The following is a 25020-nucleotide window of genomic DNA, read 5'->3' as shown; positions in this document are numbered from 1 at the left end:
TTAGAGTGTTGATCCAAGATCTATTGTTGTTAAAGATATTTTGCAACTTTGTATCAAATCAAACCATAAATGAAGTCTCTATATGGCTGCAAAAGCCAAATTTCGGCACTTTAAGGGGCCATGACTCTGGAACCCATGATTTTCTAAACAATCCAAAATATTATGCCAATACAAATTGTGTGCAAGTTTAATTAAGGTATTGGACCCATAATAGTAATGTTTAAAAAATGGCATTTGCTTGGTATATTCTTAAAGTTGACCATGTTTCACACTGTGTTGCAAATGTTAAACAACTTTTACCGTGCCGTTTTTTGTAAATTTTGTATAATTTATGGTATTTCCTCACGCTCAAGAAGAGACAAAATTCAGTGTGATGGCCACTATCTAAAACGTCAGCAAAGAATTCATTACAGCATTAATTTTGATAAAAGAAACATCAAACTATTGTTAAACAATTATAAAACACAAAATAAAACTGTAAAAATCATTTTTTTTCTAGGGTGCCTCAAGTAAACAGATTTAATGAGACAGAATTCTAACTCCAACATTTAAAAAAATAAGATCGAATCCTGTGGGTCTGTTTTGAATTTTGCTCACTTCATTCAAAAATAACCTTGGAGCAATAGTAAAACCTACCTGCATTTCTTCCACAATATGTAATCTAAAGAATGAAGGCAAAATAGAGAACTTTTACCGCACGTAACTCAGTATTTTTAAAGATGTCTAACTCTACCCCTCCTGATTCAGAGGTAAATTCACATTTAACAGCAAAATATCACTTATAAAATAAAAAATTTCCACTTTTGTACAATATATCCATAATTAGTCTTGAAGGAAGTAAAAACTTACTAGAAAAAAGGAAAACATGGAAAAAAAATTTGGTCCCAGTGGGGTTTGAACCTACGCCCCCCTGAAAATTGCAGTCAAAGTAGATTTATGGTAGGAATTGAATACTCTTCAAACAAAATTGCCAGAATGTCACAATATACGCCCGTCACAGCAAATTTCTTTACACTAGCACCTGTATTTGCACATGGAATTTTAATTTTCTAGTTGTTTACAATGTTTGTTTTTTTAGAAATTATTGTAATTCTTTTATTTTTCTAAGTCCACAAAATAAATCCTTACCAGGTAGAGATACCTTAAAATACACCCAAAATTTGAAAGTAACATCACAGAAAAGTGGTTTTGGTTTTTCCCTTCGGTCAATTATAAAAAGTTACAATGTAAGTTATTTATAGTAACAACTAAGGGAAGTTAATCTTTAAAGAGAAAAAAAAATCAAAAAAAAAAAAAGTTACAAGTCCACACAAAAATCCTTACTAGGTAGAGATAGCTAAAAATACACCTCAGAATTGGATGTAACATGCATGTTGTACTACAGAAAAGTGGTCTCGATTTTTCCCTACGACTTGTAATGAAAAAGTTACAATATAAGCTATTTATAGTAACAGCAAAGGGAAGTAATTCAAAAGAAGGGACCAGAGTATGACACTCAGTCTCATGATGATGTACAATTGTGCCAAGTTACATCAAAATCCCTCCATGCATGAAGTAGAAATGCTCCAAACAAAGTCATTCTTGTATCTGACCTTTGGCCGCTAAGTATGACCTTGACCTTAGACCTAGGGACCTGGTTCTTGCGCATGACACTCCGTCTCATGCTTGTGAACATTTGTGCCAAGGTGTATCAAAATCCCTCAATGCATGAAGAAGAAATGCTCCGGACAAAGTTTTCATTCTTGTATCCTTGTCCTCTAAGTGTGACCTTGACCTTACCCATAGGGACCTGGTTCTTGCGCAAGACACTCCGTCTCATGATGGTGAACAATTGTGCCAAGCTACATCAAAGTCCTTTCATGCATGAAGAAGATATGCTCCGGACAAAGTTTTCATTCTTGTATCCTTTGACCTCTAAGTGTGACCTTGACCTTAGACCTAGGAACCTGATTCTTGCGCATGTCACTCCCTCTCATTATGGTGAACAACTGTGCCAAGCTACATCAAAATCCTTCCATGCACGAAGAAGATATGCTCCGGGCAAGGTCATTCTTGAATTTTTCATTCTCGTATCCTTTGCAGGGGTGTAAAATTCCACTCGCCCGCTCGCATTGGCGAGTTAAAGTCTGAGTAGGACGAGCGGACCTCGCTGTATACTCGACCGATCGGGCGAGTGGTTTTTTACGTCCTTACTTCACCAAAATTCAGAAATTACAACTCCAAAACGTCAACAAACTTTGAGATGGTTCAGTCGCTACCTGGATTGACTGGAATTCACCCGCGAATCGTAAAGATACCAAAATGTCATGCCGGTAATGTTCCATTCCACAAGCACGTGCGACCTATCGTATTAAATATCTAATTTACATCGACACGTACACAAAAACCGTGCGTAGTGCATTCATTTTTTAACATTTTCGCTTTAAGTTTTCAACACCTCTTGAGAAATAATACTATTTGAATTCTATAATGATCTTAATAAGATATCGACCGAAATGTAGGCAAAATTCTATAAAAACGGTCGAATTTTCATATAATCATTTGTAAAAATTCAAACAGCGCGATCTTAGTTACTTATTTCTTTCTAAAAGTAAATAAATGATGAATACTCTGGGCATAAAATGCAGACTTTTGACCAGAAAGAACAAAAAACAGAATAAAAAAATCTTAAATAATGAAAAAGCGGCAGCAATTACAATACATGGAGTAAAACGATTTTTGGCAAACCGATTTCTGTTAGTGCGGCAGAATAGGTCACGTGACCTCGTGAACGTAAATAGAAATGCGATTTTAAAATAAAGCAATGTGATGTCATTGCGGTTTTAATAAGTTTTAAATGAATCTTTGTACATGTATTTTTGACCAACAATTTAAAAGGTTTTTTTGTCAAACAATAATGTTAATTCCTTGAGGGCAAATAGGTCACAGAGGTAGGATATCCACTATAGTAACTGTCGTTTGAGACATTTACCTTTTATACGGGATATAGCACATTCGCTTTTGATAACAAATTAAAGAAGAAACTTTTTATTGATTTCTATTTCTCAGCAATTTTAAGAACTGATGCCGTACGATCAGACAGTGATGTGCCACATGGCGCGAAAACATGACGTAATACCATGACAATCTCGAGCAAAAATACCGCTTTGATCTCCACTTCAGATGTCAAGATACTGACACACTTCTTTTAGCTCTTTGAGGGGGTGTAAATTGATCATGAAAACAAGGTCAATTACTTAGTTTATCAACTGAATAATTACCGATAATCTTTAACGTTTTTTCCCTCTCTTTCAACACGGGTGGATGGACGATGATTATTGTGTCCAAAATTTTTAGACACTTTTCAAAATAAATATTTTTCGGGAAATAATACTGTTGTACATAATACTCCTATCATAAAAGTGACAGTATTAAAAGTGCCAATTATTAGGGCGAGTGGCTGTTCACTAAGGGCGAGTAGATATTACTGGCTACTAGTCCTGCAGGGCGAGTGGTGTGAAAAAAAATTTTACACCCCTGCTTTGGCCTCTTAGTGTGACCTTAGACCTAGGGACCTGGTTTTTTGCGCATGACACTCCACCTAATGATGGTGAATAATTGTGCGAACTTTCATCAAAATCCCTCCATGCATAAAGAAGATATGCTCCGGACAAAGTCATTCTTGAATTTGACCTTTGACCTCTGTGACCTTGACCTTAGACCTAGGGACCTGGTTCTTGCGCATGACACTCCGTCTCATGATGGTGAACAACTGTGCCAAGTTTCATCAAAATCCCTCCATGCATGTAGAAGATATGCTCCGGACAAGGTCTGTGGACGCCGCATGCCCGCCCATCCGCCCGCCAGGGGCGTTCCCATAATACGTCCCGTTTTTCAAACGGGCGTATAAAAGGAGATACTCTATTACGGGTCCAATGCCTTAAATTAAAATCTGTTGCAAAATGTGGTCTCAATCATGTTCACAAGCCATAATAGCAAATTTTGGCCCTTTAAGGGGCCATGACTCTTGAACCAATAAAGGGATCTGGCCAATTTTCAAAAGGAACTGAGATACATGTATTATGCAAATACAAGTTGTGTGCAAGCTTGATTACAATCGGTTGCAAAATGCGGTCTCTATCATGTTCACAAGAAATTATGAACAGATGACGGATGGATGCACAGAAAGATGGACAACGGATGAAGGATGATCACAAAACTAGGTGACAGGTGACAGGGGTGTAAAATTTTTTTTCACACCACTCGCCCTGCAGGACTAGTAGCCAGTAATATCTACTCGCCCTTAGTGAACAGCCACTCGCCCTAATAATTGGCACTTTTAATACTGTCACTTTTATGATAGGAGTATTATGTACAACAGTATTATTTCCCGAAAAATATTTATTTTGAAAAGTGTCTAAAAATTTTGGACACAATAATCATCGTCCATCCACCCGTGTTGAAAGAGAGGGAAAAAACGTTAAAGATTATCGGTAATTATTCAGTTGATAAACTAAGTAATTGACCTTGTTTTCATGATCAATTTACACCCCCTCAAAGAGCTAAAAGAAGTGTGTCAGTATCTTGACATCTGAAGTGGAGATCAAAGCGGTATTTTTGCTCGAGATTGTCATGGTATTACGTCATGTTTTCGCGCCATGTGGCACATCACTGTCTGATCGTACGGCATCAGTTCTTAAAATTGCTGAGAAATAGAAATCAATAAAAAGTTTCTTCTTTAATTTGTTATCAAAAGCGAATGTGCTATATCCCGTATAAAAGGTAAATGTCTCAAACGACAGTTACTATAGTGGATATCCTACCTCTGTGACCTATTTGCCCTCAAGGAATTAACATTATTGTTTGACAAAAAAACCTTTTAAATTGTTGGTCAAAAATACATGTACAAAGATTCATTTAAAACTTATTAAAAACCGCAATGACATCACATTGCTTTATTTTAAAATCGCATTTCTATTTACGTTCACGAGGTCACGTGACCTATTCTGCCGCACTAACAGAAATCGGTTTGCCAAAAATCGTTTTACTCCATGTATTGTAATTGCTGCCGCTTTTTCATTATTTAAGATTTTTTTATTCTGTTTTTTGTTCTTTCTGGTCAAAAGTCTGCATTTTATGCCCAGAGTATTCATCATTTATTTACTTTTAGAAAGAAATAAGTAACTAAGATCGCGCTGTTTGAATTTTTACAAATGATTATATGAAAATTCGACCGTTTTTATAGAATTTTGCCTACATTTCGGTCGATATCTTATTAAGATCATTATAGAATTCAAATAGTATTATTTCTCAAGAGGTGTTGAAAACTTAAAGCGAAAATGTTAAAAAATGAATGCACTACGCACGGTTTTTGTGTACGTGTCGATGTAAATTAGATATTTAATACGATAGGTCGCACGTGCTTGTGGAATGGAACATTACCGGCATGACATTTTGGTATCTTTACGATTCGCGGGTGAATTCCAGTCAATCCAGGTAGCGACTGAACCATCTCAAAGTTTGTTGACGTTTTGGAGTTGTAATTTCTGAATTTTGGTGAAGTAAGGACGTAAAAAACCACTCGCCCGATCGGTCGAGTATACAGCGAGGTCCGCTCGTCCTACTCAGACTTTAACTCGCCAATGCGAGCGGGCGAGTGGAATTTTACACCCCTGCAGGTGAGCTAAAAAGTAAAGCAAATAAAGAAGTTAAAATGTTAACATAGTTTAGATCAACTCAGACCACTTACATGTGTTCTTGTGCTTCTTTTGTCTTTCCTTGACAAGCCATCAGTGCTGACTTCTGAACGGTTGCCACGCCAACAACTGCAACATTTATTCCCTGAAATATAAAATGCTTGTTCTTAAAATACACTTTCAATTATTTTTATTACACAGCCCATGCTCCTCATCACTGTGAATCTGATATTCTGCATTGTATGTAGACTTCTTTAATGTGTTGAAGCTTTTTTGCTGACTTGCAGGTGGTCAGTGGTTCTGGTGCACCGCCATGTCTGAAATATAATTTTCCAGGAGAGCCTGGGCTTTTATGCTAGAAAGCCATTATATAACTATACTAATAAATTGTGTTGGTGAAAGTTTAAACAAAACAAAGTAAAGCAATTTAAAATCTGAACTCAATATACACCTTTATAAAAAAGATGTTAAGAAAAATGACTGAATGCATATTTGTGTAGTACCTGAAAATCTTGTAAAATTGTGCTGATAAGCAAAACTTATAAAAGAAACAATTTTTTGGAGGGGTGAGAGGGTTGGTGAGGGAAGGGGCATGGAGCTGCAGAGAGGGGTTCAGAGCCTTTTAACAACAGTATTTCAGTTATGTAATGGCAGACAGTTTCTGTAAAATAATTATTATTACACATTCTAGCATAAAACTGCTGTTATTGTCACATTTCGGGGGTGTTTTAACAGGAGAGAAAACGTGTGTTAACAGAGAGATTCTCGCGCTCACGTGCTGTTATAACACCTTTTTATATATGCGAGTTCCGTGGCAAAGCGTAAACGTCATTCGGCCCCAAAATGGATAATTCAAAACAAAATGACGTCAACGTAAAAAACAACTCAGACATTCTAGCGCATTTCATGGAAATTTAATGACGTTGAGGTAGGATGTATTCATTTGTAAGTATTTTTTCCGCGTTTTATGCTAGAATAGCGTTAGCGCATGTTCATTTCGTGTTATAACATCTGCAGAATCCCGAGGGATTGGTTGGTGCCCGGTCTTTTACCAAAATAATAATTATTATTACATACTCATTTCTATTCCCCGTTAAGTTACACTGGAACCGGAAACGTCAATATTTTTCCATACACTGACACCCGAATTTCATATCGGGTGCGTGACGTAATTTAGAGCGTGTTGTTGCACTATTTTTTTTATTCAGTTCAGTATTGTCAATTATATTCTGGCTATTGAACACATTTATGATATTTACATTATATTTATACGTGTAGATGCATATGTAATAAACAGGTTATTAGCTTTGCATCGGAAAATATGCACTCGTTCTTCAGCGGAAGAATATAGCGCTCCTGAAGTCGCACAATACTTCCACTGAAGAACTCGTGCAAATTTCCCGATACAAAGCTAATAACCTATAAATATTTGTCAGGGACAAATTTTCATATATTTTGTGGAAGGAAATTTCATGCCCAGGAAATTAAATGATTCCACAGTAACCTAACCTGTGTTCCTGTATTCTGTACCTGTAATAACCTGTTCTCTGCAAGTAACTGCCAACTTCCCAACATGAGTCAGGTGCACAATGAAGGATTTCAAACATACTGTCTTTTCTCACAAGGGGATCAAATTCATCATTCTTCAGGTTTTAACCAAAACAGTTTTCAGTCATGAGGTCACTGTGACCTTTACTAATGCAAATGTGACCTTCTTTATTCTTGCTAATATTTTAAACAACAACACAATTAATCTTCCGGTAGCAATGATAATGTATGCATGCACAGAAGCTCAAAACTCATTTACCAAATCTGAGGGTTGCTCCTATACATGCTGTGAAATCATTCAATTTTGTAGGCATCAATGATTTCAGACACAATGTCTTTTACCAAAAAGTTATAGCGAGTATATCCCTTGCCCACGGAACAAACTTATGATTCTGTCATCGGTCATTGTATTCTTCCTAATAAGCTACGTTGCTATGCTGGCTTACAATTATCTAAATCAGAACTCATTCCCAGTACTGAGAGAAAGTGTAACATGTTACCTCTTCCATCTGTTTCCTGTCCTGTGTAACTTCATGAGCTTTACTGAGAACTCTTAGGCATCTCATACCTGACTTCAGCGTGTAGGATATCTGTACCTGTAATGTAAAGGCCTCAATGTAAATAGTCTGTAACTTTCATCTTAAGACTAAGTATGTAGAAATCTTCACCTTAATTGTACCTGAATTATCATTTCAAAACCTGTATATATATGATATTTGAGATTTAATGTGTATGATACTTTAATTGTACTATAACACTACATGACTATTATTGTGTATGACATCTATAAATGTAGTGTACCACAACATGTGAATGATATCTATATCATGTAGTTGGGATGATTATTCACCTTCTGAAAGGTGACTCTGTATTGCATGGCAATACTTAATTCACTGTCTAAGGTGAGATAACCGATATCACTTGATGACAATGGGACATTGAAAATAACACATGATGATAGTTAAAGACAACAGATTTTACTAGATTTTTGCCATACAACACAGTCAACTACCAGAATCTAATGATGTGGTATCTGTCAATGATGTATATACAATATTATGAAGGAAAATTCGATCATGCCTGTTTACAAGTTAGAACATGGACACTAAAGACTTAGGCATTTGTAACCGTTTATTTTTATGCAAGATATATTCATGTTATAACGATAGCTTATCTAACCCTTATAATGCAGGACACAATTAATTCTGCCTTTGCGACCAGTGTAGATCATGATCAGCCTGCACATCCATGCAGTCTGATCATGGTCTGCACTGTTCACCATTTAGTCAGTATACTTTTGGTAAGCACCCATTTTAACAGTAATGGTACTGTCCAAATAGAAAGATGGACAAGTTTGTTATAGAAACTTAGCAAAATAAAGGTTAACTGTGATTTCAGTTATCTATATTACAAGTGTTTAGAGAAATCACCTATCTCCCATAATTATTGTGCGAATCTGACTAAAGTTAGTGAAATCATTTATATTCAATTACATGTATCATCAAGTGAAATAAGCTATTTTACAGTGACATCAAATCAAATCCATCTCCCAAAATTGCCAAATGAAATCAGATATCTCCAATTATCGGAAAGTGAACTAAAATTTAATTCATACATGCCAGAATTTTCTAGCAAACTTAGTTATCTGTCTTCGTCATCCAGTGATGTCCCCCATCATATGAATCATGTTATCTCCCCTTATTGTAAAACAAAATTATCTATCTCTCATCATCCAGTGAAATCAGGTATCTTCCATTATAGTTCAGTGAAATCAGCTGTCTTCCATGATTATTGTCCACAGAAATTACTAAATAAAAACAACACAGCAACTTTATACAGAGAACCAATAGTTTACTGATTAGAATGATTACCTGGAATGGTATGGACTGCTTGGTGATTTTTTTCTTGGCATCTTTTGCCTTGTACCTGAATGTCAGATCTGTCTCCTTGGCAGCATTTCCTACTTCTTTCACTAATCTGTTGGAAACCTAAAAAATCAACAACACCTTTTTCCCTATAAAATACAGTATTATCTAGACCAAAAAAACTTTTAAACAGTTTGTGGCTTATATAGTCTGTGTTCAGACTCTGTGTTTTGTTCAAAAGATAATAACTCTTGAGGTTATTCAAATTTTGAATAATCATATGTCCTCCTTCTTTTCACAACATCGGGGCACTAGATAATCAGAGAAAAGACTGATGGAGTCAAAATACAACAGGATTATTATTTCTAAAAAATAAGAGATCAAAGAGTGATCTTGGCGCCCACCACTGAGCCATTTTGAGTGTTCCTATTTCAAGACTAACTCAATGTCAAAATCAAGGTCAAATTTCATTTTGGTACACAACACTGTGCATGTGGTCCATGCATGTGGTCAATGCATGTGGTCCAAATTTGAAAGCTGTACCTTGAGATATGTGAAAGTAGGTCACAAGATCAATTTCAAGGTCAAAGTTCATTTCAGTAAACAAAACTATGCATGTGCTTCAAATCTGGAGGCTGCAGCTTGAGAAATGTGAAAGTAGGTACTAGGTAAAAGTCAATGTCAAATTTCAATTCAGAACACAAAAAATATGCAAGTGGTCCAAATTTGAAGCCTGTAGCTTGAGAAATGTGAAAGTAGGTCACTAGGTCATTCTGAAGATCAAAGTTCATTTCGGTACACAAAACTATGCATGTGGTCCAAATTTAAAGGCTGTAGCTTGAGAAATGTGAAAGTAGGTCACTAGGTCAAAATCAAGGTCAAATTTCATTTCGAAAACACAAAACTACGCATGTGGTCCAAATTTGAAGCCTGTACCTTCAAAAATGTGAAAGTAGGTCAATGTCAAGGTCAAAGTTTTTTTCGGTACACGAAACTATGCATGTGGTCAAAATTTGAAGGCTTTAGCTTGAGAAATGTGAAAGTAGGTCACTAGGTCAAAATAAAGGTCAAATTTCATTTCGGAACATGAAACTATGCAAGTGGTCCAAATTTGAAGCCTGTACCTTCAAAAATGTGAAAGTAGGGCACTAGGTCAATGTCAAGGTCAAAGTTTTTTCCGGTGCACAAAACTATGCATGTGGTCCAAATTTGAAGGCTGTAGCTTGAGAAATGTGAAAGTAGGTCACTAGGTCAAAATCAAGGTCAAATTTCATTTCGAAACACAAAACTATGCATGTGGTCCAAATTTGAAAGTTGTACCTTCAAAAATGTGAAAGTAGGTCACTAGGTCAATGTAAATGTCAAAGTTTTTTTGGTACACAAAACTATGCACATGGTCCAAATTTGAAGGCTGTAGCTTGAGAAATGTGAAAGTAGGTCACTAGGTCAAAATCAATGTCAAATTTCATTTCGGAACACGAAACTATGCAAGTGGTCCAAATTTGAAGCCTGTACCTTCAAAAATGTGAAAGTAGGTCACTAGGTCAATGTCAAGGTCAAAGTTTTTTCTAGGCACAAAACTATGCATGTGGTCCAAATTTGAAGGCTGTAGCTACAGAAATGTGAAAGTAGGTCACTTGGTCAAAATCAAGGTCAACTCAAGTCAAGGTTCATCTTGCCACTCAAAACTATACATGTGGTCCAAATTGAATATTGTAGGTTATTGACAATTTTAAAAGCTTTTTCCTATATAAGTCTATATGAACCATGTGACCCCCGGGGCGGGGTCATATTTGACCCTAGGGGGATAATTTGAACAAACTTGGTAGAGAACCACTAGATGATGCTACATTACAAATATCAAAGCCCTAGGCTTTGTGGTTTGGACAAGAAGGTTTTCAAAGTTTTTCCCTAAATAAGTCTATGTAAACCATATGACCCTAGGGCGGGGCCATATTTGACCCTAGGGGGGTAATTTGAACAATCTTAGTAGAAGACCACTAGATGATGTCACATACAAAATAACAAAGCCCTAGGCCCTGTGGTTTTGGACAAGAGGTTTTTCAAAGTTTTTCCCTATACAAGTCTATATAAACCATGTGAACCCCGGGGTGGGGCCATATTTGACCGCTCGGAAATAATTTGCATCATCTTGGTAGAGAACTACTAGATGATGCTTCATACCAAATATCAAAGCCCTAGGCTCTGTGGTTTTGGACAAGAAGATTTTCAAAGTTTTTCCCTATATAAACCTATGTAAATTATAGAAATAAACAAAGGGCCATAACTCACTCAAAAATTGTTGAACCAGTCTGATTTCCGGTGGACACAACTAGGGTACCAATACATCATTCTGACAAAGTTTGGTCAAAATCCCCCCAGTAGTTTCTGAGGAGATGCGATAACGAGAAATTGTTAACGGACGGACTGACGGACGGACGGACCACGGACGCAGAGTGATTTGAATAGCCCACCATCTGATGATGGTGGGCTAAAAAGAAAGATTATCTAGTCGATAGCCAGACTACTTTTGGGTGTTTGATATCTGAAAAATCCTGTAATTCAGAGAGGACAAACTGTACATACCAAAACCTTTAACCTTTAGCCTGCTGAATTTCTAAAATGGACTGGTCAGTTTCTCAAATTTGGGCAGTGCTACTTCTTATTCAAAGGAGTGTTCTCTGAAAATTTACTGACTGAGTAGCGAACAGTGCAGACCATGATTAGCCTGCATGGATTATGCAGGCTGATCTTGGTCTGCACTAGCCGCAAAGGCAGGATCACTTGCCACCAGCAGACTAAAGGTTAAGATAAATTTTAATGCGGTTTCTTTCTCAGTAAGTAACAATACTTCAACTCAGATCAATAATTATTTGGAACTGAACAAAATGTTCTATTACAAAAAAATAAAACATTATGAATAGTTCACCTCTTGATATCCTGGTTCATCAAATACAAGATCAGGGTGCAGAATGACTGTTACATCAACTGCTGTAGCTATTGTGTAGTTCTGAGCTATCAAACGAAGTTGTCTCATCATTTCCAACGGGTTTAGGACATTGATTGTGCCCCCTGATACCACAGCACACTGTTGCACATGTCGTAATCCAGTGTCTTGCCCTTCCACAGCAAGAATAGATAACCTGGTGTTATTTCCCTTGGCAAACTCTCCAATCTGAAGGACGTTATTAGGAGTTTCAAACATATAATAATAAACACTGGCATAGGCACTAGGTTGCACTGATGATAATGTTTCGTACATTGGCTTGTACCAAACTGTTGCTGGTTTCAATACTAGTAAACCCTGTATTCAAAAAGTTGAATTACTATAGAAGAATCCCTTTCTAAAATAATTTTAAAACTTTATGGTCTTGTGGATAAAATGTATGATTTATACACATGTATATAATATTACCATCAGTGTAACCAAGTGTCTGTGGTCGTAAACATAGTATAATATTTTAAACAAGAGGGCCATGATGGCCCTATATCGCTCTTCTGTTATCATTGCACTTGAGGACAAGAAGGTCCTCAGAAAAAATATCTAAGTCTAAAAGACAGGAACAACAAAGGAAAGAAATTTGACCAAAAAGAAAAACAAAATTCTAACAAGGTACAGGTATGTTAAAATACACCTAAAAATTGGAGGTACCACCCATGTTGTACCACAGAAAAGTGGTCTCGGTTTTTCCCTACGGCCAATAATAAAAAAAATTACTAAAAATAGGCTATTTATAGTAACGTTAAAGGGAAGTAATTCAAAAGAAAATTATTGTAAGTTTACAAAAAAAGGATCTGCCAAATAAATCTGTTGACATAAATGAAATTTCAGATCAGTATCTTCATTAGTTACGGAGATATACCCATTTTAATTTGAAATAAAGGGAGGTAATTTGACATAAAATCAGTCCATAGTTATCTACCCTGATTGGCTCGGTCAAACTAATGACAATAATGAAATTTCAAATAAGTCCTGTAAGTACTTACTGATATAAATCCATTTTGACTACAATCAGGGGAGGTAATCAGATATAAAATAACTCTGGAAACTACGATTGGATCTGATTTGTCATTGAATCCAAGATTTATTGTTGTTGAAGATATTTTGGAAGTTTGAACCAAATAAAACCATAAATGAAGTCTCTATATGGCTGCAAAAGCCAAAATAGCCAATTTTGGACATTTAAGGGGCCATAACTCTGGAACCCATGACGGAATCAAGAAAAGAACCAAGATCTTGTGGTGATACAAGTTGTGTGCAAGTTTGGTTAAAATCAAATCATAAATGAAGTTGCTATTGTGCAGACAAGGTCAAAATAGCTAATTTTGGCCCTTTCAGGGGCCATAACTCTGGAACCCATTAGCGGATCTGGCCAGTTCAAGAATGGAACCAAGATCTTATGGCAATACAAGTTTTGTGCAAATTTGATTAAATTCAAATCATAAATGAAGCTGCTATTGTGCAGACAAGGGCAAAATAGCTAATTCTGGTCCTTTCAGGGGCCATAACTCTGGAACCCATGATGGAATCTGGCCAGTTCAAGAAAGGAATCAAGATCTCATGGTGATTGAAGTTGTGTGCCAGTTTGGTAAAAATCAAATCATAAATAAAGCTGCTATTGTGCAGACAAGGGCAAAATAGCTAATTCTGGTCCTTTCAGGGGCCATAACTCTGGAACCCATAATGGGATCTGGCCAATTCAAGAAAGGAACCGAGATCTTATGGTGATACAAGTTGTGTGCAAGTTTGGTTAACATAAAATCATAAATGAAACCACTATCGTGCAGACAAGAAATTGTTGATGGACGGACGCACGGACGGACACACGTCGGACACACGACGGACGATGGGTGATCACAAAAGCTCACCTTGTCACTATGTGACAGGTGAGCTAATAAAAATTCATACAAACTAGTGGCTGAATTTGTACATAAAAGTATAAAATGCTCAGATGTTGACTTAATCCAAATATTTAATTACGAAAATATAAAGTACAATACTGTATAGCAATATGGCATATTGTATTATACAGCAAGAATATAATAACTAAAATTTGTGCACAGTAATTTTTATGCCCCCCTTTGAAAAAGGAGGGGTATATTGTTTTGCAGATGTCGGTCGGTAGGTCGGTCGGTCTGTCGGTCGGTCGGTCGGAATGTAGACCTATCAGTTTCCGGATGATAACTCAAGAACGCTTGGGCCTAGGATCATGAAAGTAGATGACCCCTATTGATTTTGAGGTCTGTATGTTAAAGGTCAAGGTCACAGTGACCCTGAACAGTAAAACGGTTTCCGGATGATAACTCAAGAACGCTTAGGCCTAGGATCATGAAAGTTGATAGGGAGGTTGGTAATGACCAGCGGATGACCCCTATTGATTTTGAGGTCAGTATGTTAAAGGTCAAGGTCACAGTGACTCTGAACAGTAAAACGGTTTCCGGATGATAACTCAAGAACGCTTAGGCCTAGGGTCACGAAAGTTGATAGGGAGGTTGGTCATCACCAGCAGATGACCCCTATTGATTTTGAGGTCTGTATGTCAAAGGTCAAGGTCACAGTGACCTGAATAGTAAACGGTTTCCGGATGATAACTCAAGAACACTTGGCCTAGGATCAGAAAGTTGATAGGAGGTTGTAATATCAGCGGATGACCCTATTGATTTTGAGGTCAGTATGTTAAAGGTCAAGGTCACGTGACTCTGAACAGTAAACGTTCCGGATGATAACTCAAGAACGCTTAGGCTAGGGTCCAAAGTGAAGGAGGTTCATGACACAGGTGATCCTATGATTGAGGTCAGATGTCAGGTCAGGTCACAGTGACAGGACAGTAAAATGGTTCAGGCAATACTAAAAACGCTTAGCCAGTCACAATTGATAATTAGGTCGGCATGACAGCAATACCTATGATTTGAGGTATAGGTCAGAGGTCAAGTCACATTGCTAGAACAGTTAAATGTACTGATCTTCTTGTCCAAAACCTGCTAGATGATACTTGGTAGTATTACAGTGAGATAATTTCTGTTCCTTGTGCAATTTACTGAATGCATCAAGGAGGGGGGCACATTTCGTTTCGACGAGCTCCTGTTTAAAAAATTTGGGATGCCATGTAATCAGATATCTGATCATTTTGATATCATTTTAGGTCCAAGGTCAATTGTACATGGCAGGAAAGTTAAAGGTTTAATGATCTTCTGTTCCAAAACCATAGGGCCTAGGGCTTTGATACTTGGTATATATTACAGTGAGCATATAATTTCTGTTCCTTGTGCAATTACTGAATGCATCAAGGGGGGGGGGGGGCATTTCGTGTTCGACGAGCTCTTGTTTATATAAATTTGGGATGTCACTTGTTAATCAGTTATCTGATCATTTTCAAAAATTGTTCTATTTTCTGTAAGAAAATTGGTCTTTTTAAAAATTACAATTTCAAGAATAAAGCAGTCCATATCAATATTCCTCAAACATTTGAAAGTTGCTAATCTCAAGCAAAAGAAAAATTGGTTAGTATTTCACAATAAATTAAAGGTAAATATTATCTGAAACAGTTCACTGATTGCTTGTTGGCAAAAACACTTTGATGATATATAGACAATTGAGGGTGTCACAGTGGTTATCATAATTTAAGAAATGCCATTATACATTTTTGGACCAAAACATATATTTTTGATAGGTAAATCCCTTTTGCTAAATAATTTAGCTGCATAAAACCTTTTTTTCCCATGGTGGCAAACAGACATAGATCTAATCAAACACTGAAATTCCTAATACATGTTAAATGAATTCCGGTTAAACTTAAAGAAATAGTTTTCAGTCGACTGTAATAAATAATACTGCAAAAACAATATACATAATTTATGGACTTTTCAGATTATGCAATATCACAATTCATCTAACATTGTTCCACATCATACTGAGATATTTCTGGATGAATACCCATCCATACTAAACAAGCATAGAAAAGATAAGATGGGTGCAACCCATAGACCCAGTTGACTGAAATGACCAACAACATAAATAAATATAAGAAGAGCAGAGCATTTAGTATTTACTGATGTTGAGTTTCATACCTTTAACAGTTAACTTCTTTAAAATTGTACAGTTTAGATAGAATTTCATTCTGAAATCTTAACCATCAAATATGAAATAACTGCATGTTTTGGAACAGAAAGAAAGCTGGATGGACAATATACCTAATGTTTTGGTAAGAGTATAATAGCTGGTAACCAAATATATGAACATGCATATGAATACATTTTACTCTTTCATAAAATGATTGTCCTGCATTTTCATTTCTATTTATTCTTCCAATGCCCACATTTGGCTGCCCGTCAGTGCATAAGACAACCTCAGATTGTGGAATGCTCGAAATGATTCCAGCACATATTGCCAAAGCTGGACCAAGAGCTGTGGACCCCTGTGTCATTAAGTCACCTATCTTCTGATCTACGCCTCTAAAATTGGGAGAGAAAAAAAAAGAAAGTAAGTTTCAAGCAAAAGCAATTTTACCTTCTTGTAGAAGATCTCTCCAGCTGGAGTATCTAGGCTACCAACTCCTGTGTTTGGTTCCCCATCTGTACAAAGCACAACCTCAGAGAGTGGGGTACCAGCAATTATCCCTGCACTGATAGCCAGAGCTGGACCAAGAGCAGTAGAACCTTCTGTCCTCAAGTTATCAATTTTTTTGTCTAAATTTCTATAAAAAAGTAAGATTAGTAAAACACAAATGTAAGCTGACTCATTTTCTCAATTGCAGTATAACCAAATCATCTGATATCTGGAAATGATGTTTGCACAATATTGTGCTTTGTATATATGTATAATATGTTACAATGCAAACTTTAAATTTGCATATAGGATATCTGAAAAGCTACTGTTTTTAATTGTCTTTAACAACTATTAACAATAGAAAATTGATAACATTTCAATTTTAATTAGTGGGAATATAGAGCAAAATGTACAATGGAAGGGGAGTAACTGAAAGCACACCGAAATTTTTTTTATTTGGTTTATATCACAAATCAGCTTTGTTTTGTTAAATGTTAATGCCAAATTAAATATACGTGCATGTATAAAATACTGTACCAAGAAAATGTATTAAATTCTTTGACTTCTAAGGATGACCTTGACCTTGAAGTTAGGCCACTTGGTCCTGTGCATAACATATCTCATGGGGAGCATCTGTGCCAAGAAACATTAAAATTCCATGACTGATGGTAGAGTTATTGACTGGATTTTCATGTGGACAGAGGACCAAATAATGGGCATAAAAGTGCAATCCTATAGTCCCTAAAACTGGTCTTCAACAAGCAGGGGAATTATAGGGTCTTCAACTTAACAGTCATGCAGAACTCCTGAATCAAACTTCTTTATTCGAAATCTACACTGTATAACCGAACCAGACGGGCCTGCATCATTGTATACTGCCATTTTTCTTTAGGTTACAATCCTATGCAAGTAGCAGAGGCAGATCACCAGTCTATGAATCCAAGTGCAGGATTGGTTGATTCTAAATTAAATCATAAAAATGACCAATGGTAAGGCTACTTTCTATGGCGACTTTCTCGGAATGATTTCAAAAGTGTGTTAGAACCTGGATTGGAAACCAAAGTTCTTAGGTTTGGTTTAAACAATCTCAAAAGATTGGTAGTGCATTCAGTAAGTAAGAATATTCTTACGTGAAAGTATTTTCCAGTCCCCTGAGTTCCATTGTAGTAGCGTACTCTCTGCCAGCAGCTATCAATCTGTCATAGTCATCCATGATGTCTCCAGAGAAGAATCTAGGAAAATCTGTGTGACAATCACCCCAAAGATACACAGTAGAACCAAAGGTGACAAGTGCTACTTGTTTGTTTGGATACTCAATCTTCATTCTTTCCAACTGTCTGTAAGAGATGTGTTTGATATTTCTAACCAACAAATTCTATTTATATACTACATATATCCATTAACTGTATAATTTATATGTTTGCCAACTTTACTTTCACTATAAATTATAACAGCTTATATTTTAGATGAATAGTATTTATCAGCTCTAATACTGGCATTATACCAGACTTTTCATTGTTTCTATTAAATTGGACTGCCAACAACACTGACAACAATGTTTCTGTCAAAATTTCAGCACATGTGTATTCAGATGAAACACTTAAACTGGTTTACACAGTTTGTCAGTTTGTCATTTAAGAAACAATATACAAGAGAAAATGTATTAACATATAATTTTGATGCAACATACCTTCTGGCAGCATCTTTTATAGCTTTCAGTCTTGATATTGAATTGTCACTGTGGGAGGTTCTATCTCTGGCATTCTTCCACTGAGCTGAAATTACAAAAATCAAAACTACAGCCTTTGTGACTCAGAACATCATTATGCCACACTGAATTTATTTATTCTGTTGGGTTTAACATCGCTGCAGCGCAATTATTGGTCATATGGCAACTTTCCAGCTTTGATGGTGGAGGAAAAGCCCAGGAGCCCCTCCACTCTTTAATTTAATCAAAAGCAGGCACCTGGGTAGAACCACTGACCTTCCATAAGCCAGACGGATGGCTTCCTCACATGAAGAACTCAACGCCCCCAGTGAGATTTCAAAGATGAGGGGCAAGTGATTTAAAGTCAGCAACCTTAACCTCTCAGCCATGGAGGCCCCCTTACTACAAACTGAAGTCTTATTTCTGGACTCCTCAAAATACCAGAAACATGCAATTTAACCTCAACTCTCAGACAGATCCTGCAGCCTGATGTCCTGCTGCCTGATGTGTTTGGAGTTACACTGCATTAAACTATGGAAATAAATTTTACAAATCACAAGACATGTTACAAGACATGTTACTGCAAGAGTAAAACTAGAAAATGATTTTGTAAAAAAGCGCATGTCTCCCCCAATGCAAAGTCCTATAGACAAGAAGTCAATAGAGGTCAGGAGCAAAGTCAAAGAGACACTGATGGCTGGCTGAAATAGGGATCATCTACTTGGCATGTCCAGTCATCCCGCTAAGTTTCAACACTCTTGGCCTAGTGGTTCTCAAGTCACTGTTCATGATTCTGTGACCTTGACCTTTGATCAAGTGACGTCAAAATAATTAGAGGTCATCTACTCTGCATGTCCAATCATCCTATTAAGCTTAAACATTCTAGGTCAAGTGGTTCTCAAGTTACTGACCGGAAATGGTTTTCAATGTTCAGGCCCCTGTGACCTTGACCTTTAATAGTGTGGCCCCAAAATCGATAGGGGTCATCTACTTTGCATGTACAATCATCCTATGAAGTTTCAACATTCTGGGTCAAGTGGTACTCAAGTTATTGATCGGAAATGGTTTTCAATGTTCAGGCCCCTGTGACCTTGACCTTTAAGGGAGTGACCCCAAAAACAATAGGAATCATCTACTCTACATGACCAATCATCCTATGAAGTTTCAACATTCTGGGTCAAGTGGTTCTCTAGTTATTGATCGGAAATGGTTTTCAATGCTCAGGCCCCTGTGAACTTGACCTTTGACGGAGTGACCCCAAAAACAATAGGGGTCGTCTACTCCAGCAGCCCTACAACCTTACAAATTTGAAGGTTCTAGATCAAATGGTTCTCCAGTTATTGATCGGAAATGAAGTGTGGCGTACGGACGGACGGATGGACAGGGCAAAAACAATATGTCCCCCACAGAGGGGGGGAGACATAATTATGTCAGTAAGTAGAACATCTTCATAATGACAGAAAATTCTATTGAAAGTAAATGTCTGAAGTCACTTCTAAGAGCATCTACAAAAGTTTAACATTGGATCACAAAACAATACAGTGCTAAATCTGAACTAGCCTGGAAGGACTTAGAATGATTTGCACTTTGCATGACTTAAATGCAGACTTGAAGATTGCTGTATCTTTTGTTTTTAAAGTGGAAGCCTTACTTCTCATATGGATGGGATTTATTTAATACCAAAATCAATGTATTACACCAACAACTTTCACACAACAGCTTTTGTTAGAACAAGTAGATCTTAATGTCAGATCCAAAGGCTACGAGTTGAAATAACATCAATCAACTACAAAATATATCAGTTTACCTTGTAATTCAGGGAGCCTCACAGTACTAGACATAGAACCACTTATGTCCATGCAATAAACAACCATTCCTTTGCTTTCTTCTTTCTTTTCAGGGGTTGTCTCCTCTTTGGTAGCGCCCTCTGCCTCCTCCTCTTCTGTTTCCTGTCTAGCTGGGGTCAACACAAAGTCAAAGCTGTCTCCTTTAGGAATCTCCTCTGGAGTTATGTCCAGTCCTGTATTTTTGTGCTCGCAGAATTCACTACAAAATATAACACCAGTGACTCTATATGATATAAAATGAGACTACCAAGTGATAAGCGTAAAACTGGCATTTAAATTTAGATATATGGAATTTAAAGCTACATGTAGAAAAATAATGGTTTTGCAAGACAGCACAAGTAACAGTGATGTTAGGAACTACAGTGTACTTTGAATAACTCTATCTTCTCTGTGGTAGAACATGAGAGGAACAAAATGTACAATACAATGAAATATCGCTTGCTTGAGTACAGAACTTGTGCATCTCAGTTGAACTAAGCAAAGCATGTGATCCCTGTAGTCCTTTTAATTGGAATGACTTGAAACCCTTGTAAAAAGCTTTACTCATCCCCTTTCAACCTCGAATTTCAGTGTTATACTGTAGTTAACTTTATAAAGTACAAGCTCTATTTACCAGACCCATGTGAACTTTTCTCCCTCTTCCTCCTTCTCTAAGACAGATGTAGATGATAAAATGGCATCACATCCCTTACAATTTGTAGGATCTCCTGTAACTATATTTGGTTCTTCTTCTAGAATGTCCATTTTCAGTAACATAACATTGCCATCTGCTTTTCGTACTTTCTTCTCTTCTCTAACTGTAATAAACAATAAAAAATTGTTTAAACTCTCATACTATTCACTAACATGCTCATTAATCCAAAACACATATACAAACATACTGTATTTACCTCTCTGACAATAAAGGCAATGTTTAAAACACATACAGTGAAATAATAATTGCTCGAGCATCCACTGAACAAGCACCCATGCTCAATCAAACAATTCATTTGGTTTCTGGCAGTTTTCCTTATATTTTGTGTGGATCACTCAAAACCTCTTGACAAATGACCTTGACTGATCTCTGTTTTTTACTTAATATACATGTATATCATAATATGCCGATAAGAAGATGAATTCAACTGTTTATTCTCAACTTTTAATTACTTCAAACTATTTTTCAGTATAACAAAGTCATTGTATACAGCTAAACCAATACACAATAAATGAATTATATCTCTTTAACAAGAGGGCCATGATGGCCCTATATCGCTCACCTGTTACAATTGCACTTGAGGACAAGAAGGTCCTCAGAAAAAATACCTAAGTCCAAAGGACAGGAACAACAAAGTATCTAAGTCCAAAGGACAGGAACAACAAAGGGAAGAAATTTAACCAAAAAGATAAAAAATTCTTACAACGTATAGATATGTCAAAATACACCTAAAAAATGGAGGTACCATCCATGTTGTATCACAGAAAAGTGGTCTCGGTTTTTCCCTACGGCCAATAATAAAAACGTTACTAAAAATAAGCTATTTATAGTAACATAAAAGGGAAGTAATTAAAAAAAAATATAGTAAGTGAACAAAAGAAGGATCTGCCAAATAAATCTGTTGACATAAATGAAATTTCAGATCAGTATCTTCATTAGTTATGGAGATATACCCATTTTAATTTGAAACAAGGCAGTCTGAAAGACAGCTAAATCCCCCGCCACTGCTATGGATAGTGAAAGGGTAAACCTTTGATTTTAGCTGTGACCTTGACCTTGAACTGACATGGCTGACTCATGAATTCTGCACAACGTCTTGATGAGGTGACTATTTGACCCAAGTTTCATGAAAATCCTTCAAGGGGTAAAGGAGATACAGAGCTGAAACATTTGACCTTCAGTTGTGACCTTGACCTTGAGTTGACATGGCTGACTCCTAAGTTCTTGATGAGGTGATCATTTGACCCAAGTTTGATGAAAATCATTCAAGGGGTTTAGGAGATATAGAGTGGACACAAAATGGAAGGCTCAAACCTTCGACCCTTAGTTGTGACCTTGACCTTGAGCTGGCATGGTTGACTCATAATTTCTGCAGATCGTTTTGATGAGATAATCATTTTACCCAAGTTTTATAAATTCCTTCAAGGGGTTTAGGAGATATAGAGCGGACACGAAATGGAAGGCTCAAACATTTGACCTTCAGTTGTGACCTTGACCTAGAGCCGACATGGCTGACTCATAAGTTCTGTACACCGCCTTGATGAGGTGATCGTTTGGCCCAAGTTTGATGAAAATCCTTCAAGGAGTTTAGGAGATATAGAGCGGACACAAAATGGAAGGCTCAAACATTTGACCCTAAGTTGTGACCTTGACCTTAAGCCGACATGACTGACTCATAGGTTCTGCACATCGTCTTGATGAGGTGATCATTTGACCCAAGTTTCATGAAAATTCTTCAAGTAGTTTAGAAGCTATAGAGCGGACACAAAATGGAAAACTCAAAACCTTTGACCCTAAGTTGTGACCTTGACCTTGAGCCAGCATGGCTGACTCATGGGTTCTGCACATCGTCTTGATGAGGTGATCATTTGACCCAAGTTTTATAAAATTCCTTTAAGGGGTTTATGAGATATAGAGCGGACACAAAATGGCAGGCTCAAACCTTTGACCTTGAGTTGTGACCTTGACCTTGAACCGACAAGGCTGACTCATGGGTTCTGCACGTCGTCTTGATGAGGTGATCATTTGACCAGAGTTTCATGAAAATCCTTCAAGGGGTTTAGGAGAGATGGACCGGACATGATTTTGTTACGGACGGAAGGACGGACGGACGGAAGGACGGAAAGACGGAAGGACGGAAGGACGCAGACCATTCCTATAATCCCTCCGCCACGGCGGGGGATTAATAAAGTAAGGTAATTTGACATAAAATCAGTCCATAGTTATCTACCCTGATTGTCTCAGTCCAACTAATAACAATAATGTAATTTCAAATAAGTCCTATAAGTACTTACTGATATAAATCCATTTTGATTACAATCAGGGGAGGTAATCAGATATAAAATAACTCTGGAACCTACGATTGGATCTGATTTGTCATGGAATCGTAGATTTATTGTTGTTGAAGATACTTTGGAAGTTTGTATCAAATAAAATCATAAATGACGTCTCCATATGGCTGCAAAAGCCAAAATAGCCAATTTTGGACCTCTTAGGGGCCATAACTCTGGAACCCATGATGGAATCTGGCCAGTTGAAGAAAGGAAGCAAGATCTTGTGGTGATACAAGTTGTGTGCAAGTTTGGTTAAAATCAAATTATAAATGAAGCTGCTATTGTGCAGACAAGGTCAAAATAGCTAATTTTGGCCTTTTCAGGCCAGTTTTTGAAGGGAACTGAGATATCATGCCAATACAAATTTTATACAAGTCTGATCAAAATTGCTTGCAAAATGTGGTCTCTATATTGTTCACAAGAAATTGTGGACGGACGGACTGACGACGGACGAAGGGTGATCACAAAAGCTCACCCTGTCACTATGTAACAGGTGAGCTAAAAATATGCCCTTAGAGTAACAACTTGAGAATAATTCAGGAGGGCTAAACTTTTGTTTTCTTTATCTTAGATTTTTTCTCTTGGGAGTTTACTTTACTAAGAATTTTACACACTGGAAAGGGAAGTAACTGTCATTGTGTTAAGATGCTTGCTATTTGAAAATGTTTTTAACACGGATTATACTGTAGTTATGTGGTTTCTCATATCATACCTAAGTTAATTCAAAAATAGTAGTACATACTTCTTCATTTAACTTAAGTGTACACAATTAACTAACAAAAACTGTATTGAATTTTTATTACGAACACAAATTAAGCTTTTGTATAAATATAAAGAAAAACTGTGTTTAAGGTCTCACAAGTAACAAAAACTTTTTGAAACAGCTATAAACAGTGAAAAAAAAAATCACATCTTAAAATGAATTGCTTTCCGAACGTGTGAAGCTTTAGCATTGACACATTCAAGATTAACTGCACACATAATTTTTTTACCACTATCTAAATCTGAATCGTCTTCATCGCTACCCGAATCATCACTCAGGTCATTTGAAGCATGCTGAAAAACTGGTGCACCCTTTTTCTTTCTCCCACTAAAAACATGTTTCTGGCTGCCCAATATTCCTCCACTCTCATTTTTGTCATCTATGTTTGATGTATTACCCTGGGGAAGAGCTGAAAAAAATGAGAACCTTGTCATAACTTTATCATACTTCTAATGTTATCATACATGTATACAGGCTAAGACAAAGGATAATAACCGTAAGCTGATCTGGAATTTTGAGACTTGAGGGTACTGGCAGTTTTTAAAGATCTAGGAAAATATTGTGAGAAACATTTTGAATAGATTCCTGCTTTATAAGTACTCAGTAAGACAATTTTAATATTAATGTAGAACAAAGATGTGATCATGCGCGTAGCGTGACATACTCGGTTACTCGGTTGAGTATCATTTAAAATCCCCCCAAAAAAGAATAGATAGGCTAAAAACTCCATAGAAGTAATAAAAACTGATCAGAAGTGGGTAAGGAGGTAGGGACAATGTCATAGCATATGAGTATGTTGTTGTCTTGGTCCTTGACTTTGTTATATTTTTGTGACGGCAGACCGCTGTACGTTGCTCTTTTATAAATATTTCTATCCAAAGGACCATGTATGATAAGGGGCGTTTTGGGCCCCCGATCAAATCTTGTCTTTAAATGCATCATTACATTATAAAATATGTCTATTTTCTTGATTTACTTGCCAAATATCTGAATAAAGTCAGTATTTTTTAAAAATATACTGATTTATATATACATGTACAT

The 25020-nt window shown here is 36.7% G+C and overlaps 1 protein-coding gene across 4 annotated transcripts in view; it reads right to left on the bottom strand.

Moving 5' to 3' along the window:
- Window positions 1-25020, bottom strand: part of LOC123545249 (circularly permutated Ras protein 1-like) — a 70076-nt gene that overhangs the window by 23752 nt on the left and 21304 nt on the right. For 2 of the 4 annotated variants that reach the window (XM_053521841.1, XM_053521832.1), the window contains 10 exons: window positions 24196-24388; window positions 20803-20982; window positions 20150-20388; window positions 18325-18409; window positions 17765-17971; window positions 16348-16540; window positions 12018-12263; window positions 9095-9211; window positions 7724-7819; window positions 5729-5820 (listed from right to left, as the gene is read on the bottom strand). In XM_053521841.1, coding sequence (XP_053377816.1) covers window positions 5729-5820; window positions 7724-7819; window positions 9095-9211; window positions 12018-12263; window positions 16348-16540; window positions 17765-17971; window positions 18325-18409; window positions 20150-20388; window positions 20803-20982; window positions 24196-24388 — 1648 coding nt within the window. Of the gene's footprint in view, window positions 1-5728; window positions 5821-7723; window positions 7820-9094; window positions 9212-12017; window positions 12264-16347; window positions 16541-16595; window positions 16783-17764; window positions 17972-18324; window positions 18410-20149; window positions 20389-20802; window positions 20987-24195; window positions 24389-25020 lie in introns of all 4 variants that reach the window. The other 2 variants (XM_053521846.1, XM_053521845.1) reach the window with 2 other exon arrangements.

The sequence above is a fragment of the Mercenaria mercenaria genome, chromosome 1 (genome assembly GCF_021730395.1).
Source record: "Mercenaria mercenaria strain notata chromosome 1, MADL_Memer_1, whole genome shotgun sequence".
Lineage (NCBI taxonomy): Eukaryota > Metazoa > Mollusca > Bivalvia > Venerida > Veneridae > Mercenaria > Mercenaria mercenaria.
This window is presented reverse-complemented; position numbering and strand designations above follow the sequence as displayed.